The sequence below is a fragment of the Euphorbia lathyris genome, chromosome 1, assembly GCF_963576675.1.
Source record: "Euphorbia lathyris chromosome 1, ddEupLath1.1, whole genome shotgun sequence".
NCBI lineage: Eukaryota > Viridiplantae > Streptophyta > Magnoliopsida > Malpighiales > Euphorbiaceae > Euphorbia > Euphorbia lathyris.
The window spans coordinates 70823585-70837016 of NC_088910.1; the positions used below are offsets into that span (position 1 = coordinate 70823585).

General features: G+C 32.6%; 1 protein-coding gene across 1 annotated transcript; it reads left to right on the forward strand.

Moving 5' to 3' along the window:
* The first annotated feature begins 9451 nt into the window (after positions 1–9451).
* LOC136210444 (cytokinin hydroxylase) lies at positions 9452–11807 on the forward strand. Its single transcript, XM_066001751.1, has 5 exons — positions 9452–9795; positions 9867–10093; positions 10156–10397; positions 10482–10857; positions 11238–11807. The coding sequence occupies exons 1-5, from the start codon at positions 9522–9524 to the stop codon at positions 11661–11663; spliced, it is 1545 nt and encodes a 514-aa protein (XP_065857823.1). The 5' UTR covers positions 9452–9521; the 3' UTR covers positions 11664–11807.
* Positions 11808–13432: the final 1625 nt, after the last annotated feature.

Sequence of the window (13432 nt, forward strand, 5' to 3'; positions counted from 1 at the left end):
GTCATAGACGCACGTGTCCTCCGTCTCCCAGATCTCCTAGCAACCATCCATGGGCCTAAAGTATTACCATCCATCTGGATACCATCTCTCCTGACCTCAACAGGTTCCTGCAAACATATACTTCACTCTTTGTTACTTGTTGGCTAGATATTATCCTTAATATCTTCTAACTTTAGAATCGAAGAGGGTTCATCGGAACTCGGGCCCCATTTTCTGACATCTTTTGTGATCTCGGGTCATTGGAGAGTCATCGAAAACGAAGTTTACAATAAATGTGATATCAGGGGTTAAAGCGCAGTAGTTAGGGATAAAAATATCTTTCAAAAGAGATGATAAGCTAATTGAAAAAAATCCTAAAACCAACTTTTTAGACCAAATAAGCTCTTTCAAACTTCTCTTCACCAAACACCACTATCAGATATTTGACTAGTCAAAACCTCTAAAGTGGCTCAAACTTCTAATTTTACCCCAAAAATTGTTTTCCAAATTACATATTTCTAGTTAAATACTCCATCTGTTCTATAATATTTGTCTTTCTAGAATTTTTTTTGTTCCATAATATATGACATTTTGATTCAATCAATGCGCATTAATTGAATTTTACTAAATCTACCCATATTTAAGTTGCCCTTTTATTTTGGAAATAGATAAAATTTAATTTAGTAGTGCAATTAATAAAATGGTTAAAAAAATTAGTTAAAATTAATTACATTTTTTAATTTTAATTTTTGTGTCTTAATTTTAAAAAGATAAATATTATAGAAATGAGGGAGGGAGTATGTACTGCTCCAACAGTATAATATAATTTGTGATTTACTATACCTAGCTACAAATTCCTACCTCTAGCCTTGGGAATTGACCGAACTACCCTTTGCCCAAAAATTGAAAAAAAACAAAACCTCTCAAATACCCTATACACTCTTCGATCAAATCCGGACTCGTTTGTGAACCAAATCATGGATCGTGAAAGAGGTCGTAAAGGGAAAGAGAAAATGGTAAGATTTACGGTTTTATTTCGTTGATTTTGGCTTCGTTTTGAGATCTGTACCCTATTTCAAAAAATCACCGGAATCGCAGTCGGGCGTATGAACATCACGCCCGACCTGTGGTTCCGGCGTAAGAGAATCACGCCCGACCAATGGTGCGGGCGTGATAGCCATAGGCCCGCACCACTGGTCGGGCGTGATGCTCGAACGCCTGCACCACAGGTCGGGCGTGATACGCTTACGCCCGCACCACTGGTCGGACGTGATGTTCATACGCCCGACCAGTGGTCTGGGCGTGATTTGCATACGCCCAAGGTTTTTTTTTAAAAAAAAATTACATTATTTACAATTAAATTAATTTAGGCTCTGTTATTTATCGCTGAAAAAAACTGAACTGAACTGAACTGAACTGAACTGAACTGAATTGAACTGAACTGAACTGAATTGAACTGAACTGAACTGAACTGAATTGAATTGAACTGAACTGAACTGAACTGAATACTGCTGAATACTGAACTGAATTTAACTGAATACTACTGAATACTGAACTTAACTGAATGCTACCGAACTTAACAATAATGATGATATTAGACTTTAAAATAATTTTCATGATAATATTGGACATTAATGAACTTATAATAATAATAATGGTTCTAATAAATTTAATAATATCAATAATAAATAAATATATTATTAAAGATAAAACTAAATTGAATATCAAATAAAAGCCCGGGATGATAAAATCTTGGCTCGATAAAAGCCTATGAAATTAAATAAAAATAAGTCTAATTTAAATTAAAAATACAAATTACATACAAATACAAATTTATATATAATTTAAAGCCTATGAAATTAAATACAAATCTTCATATGAATACAAACTCTTAACTTTTTATTTTAATTAAGGGTTAAAGTGCAAAAATAACGTTTTGGGTCAGAAGTAATTTTACCTCTAACGTCTAAAATGGTGGAATTTTATCCCTAACATTGATAAATTTGATAAATTTGAGAAATAATTCATAATATGGATGCAATTCCTAATTTTTAAATATGGATGCATACTTTAGTTTTATTTATTTTTATTAAACCATATATACTTTAATAAACTATCATTTCTTACTTTTATCTAATTTATAGATAATGATAAACTATAAATAATAATAATAATAATAAATAATGATAAATTATAGATAAATAATTATAATAATTATAATATAATAAATAATGATAAATTACTGAATACTGAAATTGAATGCTGAAACTGGATGCTGAAACTGAATGCTGAAACTGAATGCTGAACTGAACTGAACTGAACTGAACTGAATTGAATTGAATTGAACTAAACTGAACTGAACTGAATTGAACTGAACTGAACTGAACTGATTGTTACTGAAATTAAGTGATAAAGAACAGGGCCTTAGTGTAATTTATAATTTATATGTTACCATTTTTTATTAACTAGATGTAATTTTTTGTAGACGGAGCGGCCTACTAGGGGTGAAAAATCCATCCCGTCATTTGCTCGTCGTGTAGATATGGACGATGAGGATGATACACCATGCCATACGAGATTGCGTGGTATTGATATATCCGGTCGTAGGCGGAGAGGGGCTGCGACGGACCAGTTGAGGAGGGGACCGATTGTGTAGCAGCCCGATATTGATGGATCAGAGGGGGCGACAGATTTTGGTGACAGAGAGCCTGATAGCGATACTGTGGAGGACTACCTGGATGTGGCAGCCCAAGGAGTGCGACAGTCTGCAGCTACACGTGATCGCGAGATTGAGGATAGCGATGAGCAGCCGACCCCGGACAGACAGCCGACCTAGCGCGTAGGAGGTCGCTTTGCGAGTACATGTATTTTTTTGTATAATTTTATAATTTTAGATTTAGTATAATTTTAGTATTTTAGCATAATTTTATAACGTTAGTATAACTTTAGTATAATTTTATAATTTTAGTATAACTTTAGTATAATTTTAGCATAATTTTATAAATTTAGTATAATTTTAGCATAATTTTATAACTTTAGTATAATTTTATAATTTTAGTATAATTTTAGTATAACTTTAGTATAATTTTAGCATAATTTTATAACTTTAGTATAATTTAGTATAATTTTAGTATAATTTAGTATAATTTTAGTATTTTAGTATAATTTTATAACTTTAGTATAATTTTAGTATAATTTTATAATTTTAGTATAACTTTAGTATAATTTAGTATAATTTTATAATTTTAGTATAATTTAGTATAATTTTAGTATTTTAGTATAATTTTATAACTTTAGTATAATTTAGTATAATTTTATAATTTTAGTATAATTTAGTATAATTTTATAATTTTAGTATAATTTTAGCATAATTTTATTACTTTAGTATAATTTTATAATTTTAGTATAATTTAGTATAATTTTAGTATTTTAGTATAATTTTATAACTTTAGTATAATTTAGTAAAATTTTATAATTTTAACATAACTTTAGTATAATTTAGTATAATTTTATAACTTTCAGGGACAAGCAAACGTCCCAAAACTAGTGAGGACGAGAGCTGGCTAGTTAGTGGATGGTGGCTCCGTTGATGGTTCCGTGATTCCTAGTTTTCTAGGACATTTTGCCTCACGGATGCTGGGAGGAGAGATTCGGTCGTTTCTGACATGCTACAATAGATCAACAGCATGCCGAGATTTGTGTTAGTGGTTTTCTGGTGCGTCACCCAAGGTAAGAATAATATAGTTTGTCAACATTTATTGTGATTTGTATTTTTAACTATAAACATAAAAAACATTCAGTAATTGTATAAATTGTATATGTGTCATTTTACAGCTGAAGGAGATGATCGAGAAGACTGGTTTGTCTCACCTTCCACATATCATGTTTAAGAACCTCGACACTCCGCTGTTGACTGCGTTCGTGGAGCGGTGGCAGCCCGATACGAACTCTTTCCACATGCCGTTCGGGGAGATGACTATCCAGCTGCATGATGTATGGCAGATTCTTCGGATCCCGATCGACGGTCCGATGGTGTCCGAGTCTCCCACTACTGACGGGCTTCATGCCATGTGCATGATGATGTTTGGGGTGGATCGGGATCAGCTTCTGTTGTCGGGCCGACATTTATGGGGTGGTGGAGGTGTATTTGTTTAGGCTGTACACAGGCTTGTCATCCAGGGTAGGGATGACGCTACTCGGGCCACAACGTGGATGTGGCTTATGCTTGGATCCACTTTGTTTGTTGACAAGAGTGGAGATAGGATTAGGTCGGCCCATCTTGCTGAGGTTTACGGCGGTGTCAGCGGGGCAGCTAGACTTTCATGGGGGTCTGCTACACTTGCCATGTTGTTGCCTTATGGTCCTGTCTCCGATGATGATCGGCTTCGAGTGTCCTACGCCGGTTGGATACGGTGTAGAGACATCGTCGAGCCGTATATGCCCGATCGAGCGCTGCGACAGATCGGATATACTCAGCCTGTCCCAGCTAAGCGTATTAGACCTGATAAAGCAGTACGACCATGGAGATCTTTATCGTATAAGCTCACGCATTCCTCTATCACAGTTGAGGATACCTGGCAGAGATTTCCATCGGCTCGGGGCATTGATCGGAGGAGATGCCGACCAGTTGGATACGATCCCACTGCCTGTGATCCTGCTTATATGGACTGGTATATGCGATATTCGCATCATCATCTCCTTCATGCACCACAGGCTGGACCGGTACAGCATGCTCGCGCCAACAACGAATTTGTAAGTTTATTATTATTTAATATTATTATTTAGTATTAGTTTATATGTGTTTATTTTTTAATATTTATTTATTAATTTTTTTTTGCAGTGGGTTAGCTAGTTGTGGCGTGTCACCCAACTAGCGGCTACCCACCGATCTGACGAGGATGCTCCACGCATTAAGAGGAAGATTGATGAGTTTATGGAGGCGTGGCGTCGGGCGAGCTAAATTATTTTTGTAGAACTTCATACATTTTAACACTTTTGATATTATATTTACTCTTTTATATTTATTAATTTTTATTTTAATGTTTATGTTTTTAAATTTTATTTGTTAAAGGGTAATACGAGTTAAAATGCCGTAATTTTATTTCTAAACGGATAATTCGAGTTAACCACAATTATGAACAATTTTTTTTGTGATTTATTCATGCGGGCGTGAGGTAATCACGCCTCACCACAGGTTGAGGCGTGAGGCTATCACGCCTCACCGTAGGTGCGGACGTGATAGTCTCACGCCTCAACCTGTGGTGAGACGTGATTACCTCATGCCTCACCACAGGGTGAGACGTGATTACCTCACGTCCGCGTGCCGGGAGAGGTTTTTTCCCCAATTTCCCACCTCAAAACCTCAAATGGTACTTTCGTCCTTTTACGGGACTGGAGGTGGGAAATTGGGGCTGGGTTTAACAACACCCTATAATTTCTGCTTTTTACTTCTATTTTGATTTTTTTATTTATTTAACATATTAACAAATTTGTGAATCATTTAATTTAGTTGACAAAACAAGGTAATGAATTTGATAGTTGTCCAGTCAATATTTATCTGTCATATCTGTTGGATTGTAATTTCCCAAGTACAGTGAATGTCAAGCCCCAATTTATTTATTTTTTATTTTTTATTTTTCATTTACATTTTCTTTTCCTTTTCGCGAATACTACTAAAATACCCTGGAGAATGATAAAGTTTTGATTCTTATTTGAGTAACTTTGAACTCTTTTCCTAATCTTAATTTATTGTTCAGATTCTCTCATAAGAAAAAAAAAGCTAAAACAATTAATTTTCAGATTCTCTCTTATTATTTTCTTATCTTTGTACATAGTATGTGGGAAAAAAGGAATATCAATGTTTTTTTGGCAGCCTACTTAAGTTAAAATTATTCCATAAACAGTTTTATCCTTTCAACCAACTATATTCATTGAATTTACTCATTTTATTTAAATAATTAAATTGATATTTTTATACTGAGGTCGATTTATATTAATTTACCATTTAGTTTATTTTTGTTAAAATAATTAAATGGATGTAAATATCTAAATTATATGTATATAATAAATCAATGGGATAAAAATATCAATTTTTTATATATACAAATATGAGGTCAAAATACTATAAAAAAATTATATATATAAATTTTAAAAAATATTAATTTCACTCACCCTATTACCTACCATGTTGCTTCACTATTGTATTTGTTCATTTGTTTTTTTGAAAAATATTTACATTTACTATTGTTGTACTATATTTATATTAAGATTTATTTTGAAGAGTAATTAAGATTTATTTTTTAATTATAATAATATTTATTTAATTTTTACTGTAATGGGGTTCCATTATTTATATTATTTGAGTTGTATAATATAATGAGAAATAGTTCGGTCAAATTTTTTACTGTAATATATTTAATTAATGATAATTGACCCTCACAATCAGTTGGCGGCACAGATTTCAAATGACTTGTGTTTCCACTTTGAGAATTTAAAAATGTTAAAATATTAGGCTGCTTTTGTTTTATACTAGAAAATATTCTTCTCCAAAATATTTTCTTTATTTTCTAGTATTTGGAATATATAAATAAAAAGTCAATTGAAAATAAATTTCTAGTCAAAGGAGATATTCACAAAATAAAGAAAAATAACATCTCATTTGCTAGCGAAAAATTATTTTTCAACCATTTCTTTTGAGAAAAATTCAACCATTGAAAACAAAAACATTCACTACTCCACGAAGTTATATATATACAGTGGCGGAGCTAGAGCTTAAGGTCTGAAAGGCTTTATTGTATGAAGATTTTTTTTCTTAATAACGACTTAAGGTTTGTGCCCGACATAAGATAGTTTTGAAGCTCAATGTTGATGCTGCTCTATTCCAGGATACATGTCATGCTGGTTTTGGTTTTGTGTTAAGGAATCATGAGGGGTGCTTCATAGCTGCTGGTAATGGTGTGATCAATAACTGTCAGGACCCGCTATTGGCTGAAGGAATGAGTTGTCGTGAAGCTCTTAGTTGGTTGAAGAAGGAAGGGTTTCCAAATGTTCATCTGGAAATGGATTCTCAGCTCTTGGTTCTTGCAATTTCTAGAACTACAGAACTAGTTTTCCCTTTTGGCATTATTGTTGATGATTGTAAAGCTCTGATTAGCGAGCTAAATATTTTATCTGTTTCTTTCATTAGGAGGTCAGCGAATAAGATTGCTCATATACTGGTAAGAGCGTCTAGTTCTGTGTCTGATCATGGGATATGGAAACATAATCCCACTCAGTTCATTTGTAATGACTTAAGTGCTGATATTGAATAATATAGTTTCATTTGATTTAAAAAAAAAGGATAAATTTGATCATATTTGGAAACATTAAGGTACAAAACAACTGAGATTCAATATAAAGTAAGGATAAGGTGCAAAAATACTCTAATGTTTATATTTAAGAACAATTTTACCCCTAACGTATAAAATTGTGCAATTTTACCCATAACGTTGGCAGCCAAGAGCAATTTTATCTCTAACGTTGACACGTTTGGTCAATTGGAGAAATTATTCATCAAATTGTCTTCTCGGTCATGAATTTTGTAACTAAAAAGTACAATTAAAAATAATAAAGGAGAATGAGGTTAATAATGATTAAAAATGATACTTAATATTGATATTTTTAAAAAAGAATGAAGTTTAAGGGAAAAAATTAAAATGAGATAAAAAGTGAAGATATGAAGATTCGAACATAGAACCAATTGAATATAAAGATTCCTTTAATTATCACTACAACCAACTATACAAACTTAATTTTATGTCATATTATCACATTCTACATTATAAATACTAATTTTAATTATTTTAAAGGCTGCTCGAGATTGAACCACTGTTCGTCAAGAGTGTTCCGGAGGATCGGGCGACCCTCCCCTACCCCTAGCTCCGCCCCTGTGTATATATATATATATTCAAACAAAATTTCCAAATAACAAAGCAACCAGAGAAAATGTTTTATTTTTCCCAGAATTTTTTTGGTGAAGCAAACCGAACCTTAACCACTGAATATAATTCTATGCCCTTGGACTTTCCATATTTATAGTATTGAGACCATTGACCAACTCAAACTTTATTCTATTAAGCCTCTAATTAAACTTTATGAATATGTGTTATTAAATCCCTCGCTTTTATTTTTATTCCATTAAGACCATAGTCAACCCATTTCCTCATTTTTTGTTATATAAAACTATATTTTCTTCATTTTATCTATTTTGATATTGTTAGTGTTTTTGTCCCAACTCATTTACTTTCCTTTTTCCGAACAAAATTTTCTTCCAAATAATAATATTTATATAACAAAATATATAATATTATATATATATATATATATATATATATATATATAAATGAAAAAGTAAAAAGATAATACTAAAAATTAATTTGATGTTGTATCAAAGTTTCTAATGCAACATCAAATTTATGAGAGAAAAACTGTATTTATGAAAATGAAAATAAGATTTGATGATGGTTGGAGAGCCAATAAAAGCCGCATCCACTGTCGCAATCTCTAGTTCTACATCTAGTTCGTCATCCTTTGCAAGGAGGAGTGATAATCTTGAGAAACCCTCTTCCATGGAAGGAAGACTGCGTCACAAATTGAAGAGAAAAGTAGGGCTTCTCATAATGGAGGAAGAAAACGGTGTGTCTCACAATGAGAGAAAAAATATCACTTATAAATAGATTTTTCAATGATTTCAAATATCGTTATAGTAATTAACGTATATATACTTATAATTAGGAGCTTAAAACTACATTTGGTATAACTAATTTATTAATTTTAGAAGTGTTTAGTTTAAATAATTAAATAAAAATTATAGCTTATCAAATTATTGTTCCTTGGACAACAGTGTTGTACAGATTAGAATAATATTAAAGAAAAAGCAAGTTTTGTTTTGTAGAAATAAAAAGTATAATTATATAAATGAATATAAAAAAATTGGTGGATTTTTTGTAAATGAGTTTTTTCTAAAACTAAATGAAATATTATAATTTATGTTATTTCTTTTATTTGGAATAAAAAGAGGAAATGTAAAAAAAAAACTGTGATTTTATCAATTTGCAAGTGATGACATTTGATATTTTTTTCTTATAAAAAAGACACAAATTTTTATAAAATTAGCAAAAGAAAAAAAAGAATTTAACTAATGGTGTGTGTGATGTTAATTTCAATGAGGCGATGTGACTATAATTGCATAACATAAGGAGCTTTGATTTTTACTAATGATTTTTAGATTACTTTTTGTAATGTTAGTTAAAAGGAAAAAAACAAGGGCGTACCCAGTTGTAAATGAATTAAAACATGTGGGTTAGTTTTGTAAATTTTCTAGAGAGTTGGAAAAAAGAAAAGAAAAAAGGAAGGGGGTTGTGTCTGGGTATTGGGTTGGTTTATTTATTATAAAAAAAGAGAGAGAGTATATAAGTTATAAGTAGAAAGATGAGCAAGCGTGTGAAGAAGCACTGAGGAAAAGGAAAAGGAAAAGGAGAAGGAGAGAAGAAAAGGAGGGAGAGATGGAGGTAATAAGCATATTGATATCAATACTGGTGAGCATATTGGCGAAGGTTGTGTATGATACAATCTCATGTTATTTCATAACACCAAGACGCATCATGAAGATAATGGAGAAGCAAGGTGTGCGTGGCCCTAAACCTCGCCCTCTTACTGGCAACCTCTTGGACGTGACTTCTTTACTCTCCCTCTCCACTTCCAAACACATGGACCATATTCATCATGATATTGTACATCGCCTTTTGCCCCATTATGTTCTCTGGTCTAAACAATTCGGTAAGAGATTTTGATTTTCATTTTCAATTTCAATTTCAATTTCTTCTTATGAGATGATTCTCTCTTTCTAGGTAAGAGATTTATATACTGGCATGGTATTGAGCCTCGCATGTGTCTGACCGAGACTGAATTGATTAAAGAGCTACTTACCAAGTACAGCACTAAAGCTGGTAAATCATGGCTTCAACAGCAAGGATCCAAACATTTTATTGGTCGTGGTTTGTTAATGGCTAACGGTGATAACTGGTATCATCAGCGCCATATTGTTGCCCCTGCATTCATGGGTGACAAGCTCAAGGTAATATTCTTCTTCTTGTTGTTGGAAATGATTTCAATCTAATAATTAAAATTGTTTTGAAGAGCTTTGCTGGGCACATGGTGGAATGTACAAAGACGATGCTTGAATCCCTTGAAAAAGCTGTAGAATCAGGGCAGAGTGAGTTTGAGATTAGTGAATACATGACACGACTCACTGCTGATATAATCTCAAGGACCGAATTCGACAGCAGCTATGAGAAAGGCCATCAAATATTCCATCTTTTAACTCTTCTCCAATCTCTCTGTGCTCAATCTACCAGGCACTTGTGCTTACCTGGAAGCCGGTATCTAAAGCCACTTTACTTTGTTTATGAGAAAAGATAGATTCGGTTGTTTTCCAATTAATTAATTAATTAAATATGTTGCAGATTTTTTCCAAGTAAATACAATAGAGAAATAAAATCACTAAAGATGGAAGTGGAGAGACTACTAATGGAGATAATACAAAGCAGAAAAGATTGTGTAGAGATTGGTAGAAGCAGTAGCTATGGAAATGATTTGCTTGGAATGCTTCTCAATGAAATGCACAATAATAATAGTAAACAAACTTTGAATTTACAGTTGATAATGGATGAATGCAAGACTTTCTTCTTTGCTGGACATGAAACTACTGCTCTCTTGCTTACCTGGACTATCATGCTTCTTGCTACCAATCCTACGTGGCAACATAAACTCAGAGATGAACTCAATCAAGTCTGCTGCTCTCTAACTCCTTCCCTTCATCATCTACCCAAACTCACACTGGTTCGTTCGTATACTCTCACTCTCCTTTTTACTTTTTAATTTATTTCACTCTCTTCATTTTATATTATATTCTTTTCTACCTACCATGCCAGCTATGCTTTTTCCCCTTTTCATGTTCAAATGTACTTCAACTGTTTTCACTATGTTTCTATAATGTAAATCCTTAGATTTTGTACTATTACGCCTCAAGTAGCAAATCAATATCCCACTAAATAAGTCAAGTCAAAAACAAAGTAAGAACTTATTTATATATTAAAGATTTATTTTACTTTTCATCCAACTATTTAAAATTATTATGTTTGTGGATATTGAGAATTTACCCAAAAGCATTGAAAATGAAATAAAATTGACATTACTATCTGTTTTATATATGTATGCAGTTAACCATGGTAATAAATGAATCCCTAAGGTTATATCCACCAGCAACACTTCTGCCGAGAATGGCATTTGAAGACATAAAACTCGGAGATCTTTTGATACCAAAGGGACTATCAATATGGATACCAGTAATTGCCATTCATCATAGTGAAGAATTATGGGGGAAAGATGCAAATGAGTTCAATCCAGAAAGATTCGCTTCAAAAACCACGTTTGCACAAGGCAGACACTTTATGCCATTTGCAGCTGGTCCGAGAAATTGTGTTGGCCAAACTTTTGCTATGATGGAAGCTAAAATCATACTTGCTATGTTGATTTCAAGATTTAGCTTCAACATTTCTGATAATTATCGTCATGCTCCTATTGTTGTCTTAACTATTAAACCTAAATATGGTGTTCAAGTTTATCTTACGCCTTTAAATCCATGAGATCATCAAACCCATTTTTGAGCTCATTAATTTCATTTTTGTTTTTTTTAGGGGATGCTTAGACATGAAATCATGCTTTAAAGGATGTAAACAGGTTGACAGTTATTAATAAAATCAATAAAAGCATACACAGTTATTTTTCTTTGTTGATTTTTTTTTAATAAATATCATGTGTTTATGTATATTTACACATTATTATTGCTGCAATAATCTAAATTTTTCTCTAAAACTGTAACATCATATAAAAATATGATGAACTTTATTATAAATAGAGTAAATTCCAAAAAAAACCCTTGTGGTTTCAGTTATTGACAAAAAAGGATTTGTGTTTTTTCTTTTGTCAAAATGGGGATTGTGTTTAAGACCGTTAACCAAAACGCGGAAAAACAGCTAACCCCGTCAACTGAGCTGACGTGACAGAGGGTATTTTTGTCCAGTTTTTTTTTCTTTCATATAAAAGGCATCCCTTTCCATCAATAATCGATCACCAATTCAATTTAGGTTTTTTCCCCAATTTAGGATTTAACTTCTAGGGTTTCTCAATCTATGAAGAAATTGGGGGAAAACCCTAAATTGAATTGGTGATCGATTATTGATGGAAAGGGAGGCATTTTATATGAAAGAAAAAAAATTTGGACAAAAATACCCTCTGCTACGTCAGCTCAGTTGACGGGGTTAGCTGTTTTTTCGCGTTTTGGTTAACGGTCTTAAACACAATCCCCATTTTGACAAAAGAAAAAGCACAGATCCTTTTTTGTCAATGAGTGAAACCACATGGTTTTTTTTTGGAATTTACCTTTATAAATATTAGCAAAAAGTATTATGAGGTTCGTGATTTGCAGAATTGAGTCTCTAATATTGTACTTCAACCTATTAAGTATTTTACTTTTAGTTTTGGTTATATTAAGTCTTTATGATTAGAAAATTTAGCTTTGAACGTAAAACTTTATTAATTGTTACATCTTACATTTATAAAGGTTTGAATATATATATGTATATTTAATACGATTATAAATAAATGTAAAAATCATATTTTGAATTATAAAAAGTATGATTTTAAATATATATGGAAATGAGTAATATTCTTTAAACTAAATTATATGTTCACAATTAACTAATTTGATAAATATAAAAATTAATTATATGTTGGAGTAAAAGGAGCGTGTCTCGCAATCGTGTGAGCCACTTTATTCGCTAAACGGGGAACAAATGACACTATATAGTCCGAACAAATACTAAGTATCTCCTTACAATCAAAGATGAGACTACCAAAGAATGAGAAATCTTGGATTCGCAGCTAACCTACCAACCACTATCTTTGAATCTGTTTCAAATACGACATTGTGAATCCCTTTAGACTGCACCCACAATAAACTACTCATTAATGCCAATACTTCCACAACACGAACCTCCTGGATGCTTGTTACCACTCTGCTATTCCCTTCATGTACCAGTCCCACTTCATCCCGGACAACAGCCCCCACCCACTCTAATCAACAACACCAAAAACCGCCCCGTCTAGGTTGCACTTTAGCCACCCCATCTCCGGTCTCCACCATCGCGTCATCTTTGCATGGACCATCATATGAAATCATCTTTCTCTAAGTGTCTGGGTCGCAGTATAGTCCGCTACCATTTGTTATGAGGACCGAACACACTTTGTTGCCGTCTCCATATCACCATTCCAATAATAAGTTATTGTGTTGGTACCAGATTCCGTACATGGTCACGACTGCGATTTTAATCTGCTCTCGTCATGTTGTAGCACA

Coding starts and splice junctions, on each gene's coding strand:
- LOC136210444 (XM_066001751.1), top strand. CDS start 9,522: ATGGAGGTAATAAGCATATTGATATCAATACTGGTGAGCATATTGGCG. Junction 10,094..10,155: donor TCATGGGTGACAAGCTCAAG/GTAATATTCTTC, acceptor ATTGTTTTGAAG/AGCTTTGCTGGGCACATGGT. Junction 10,858..11,237: donor ATCTACCCAAACTCACACTG/GTTCGTTCGTAT, acceptor ATATGTATGCAG/TTAACCATGGTAATAAATGA.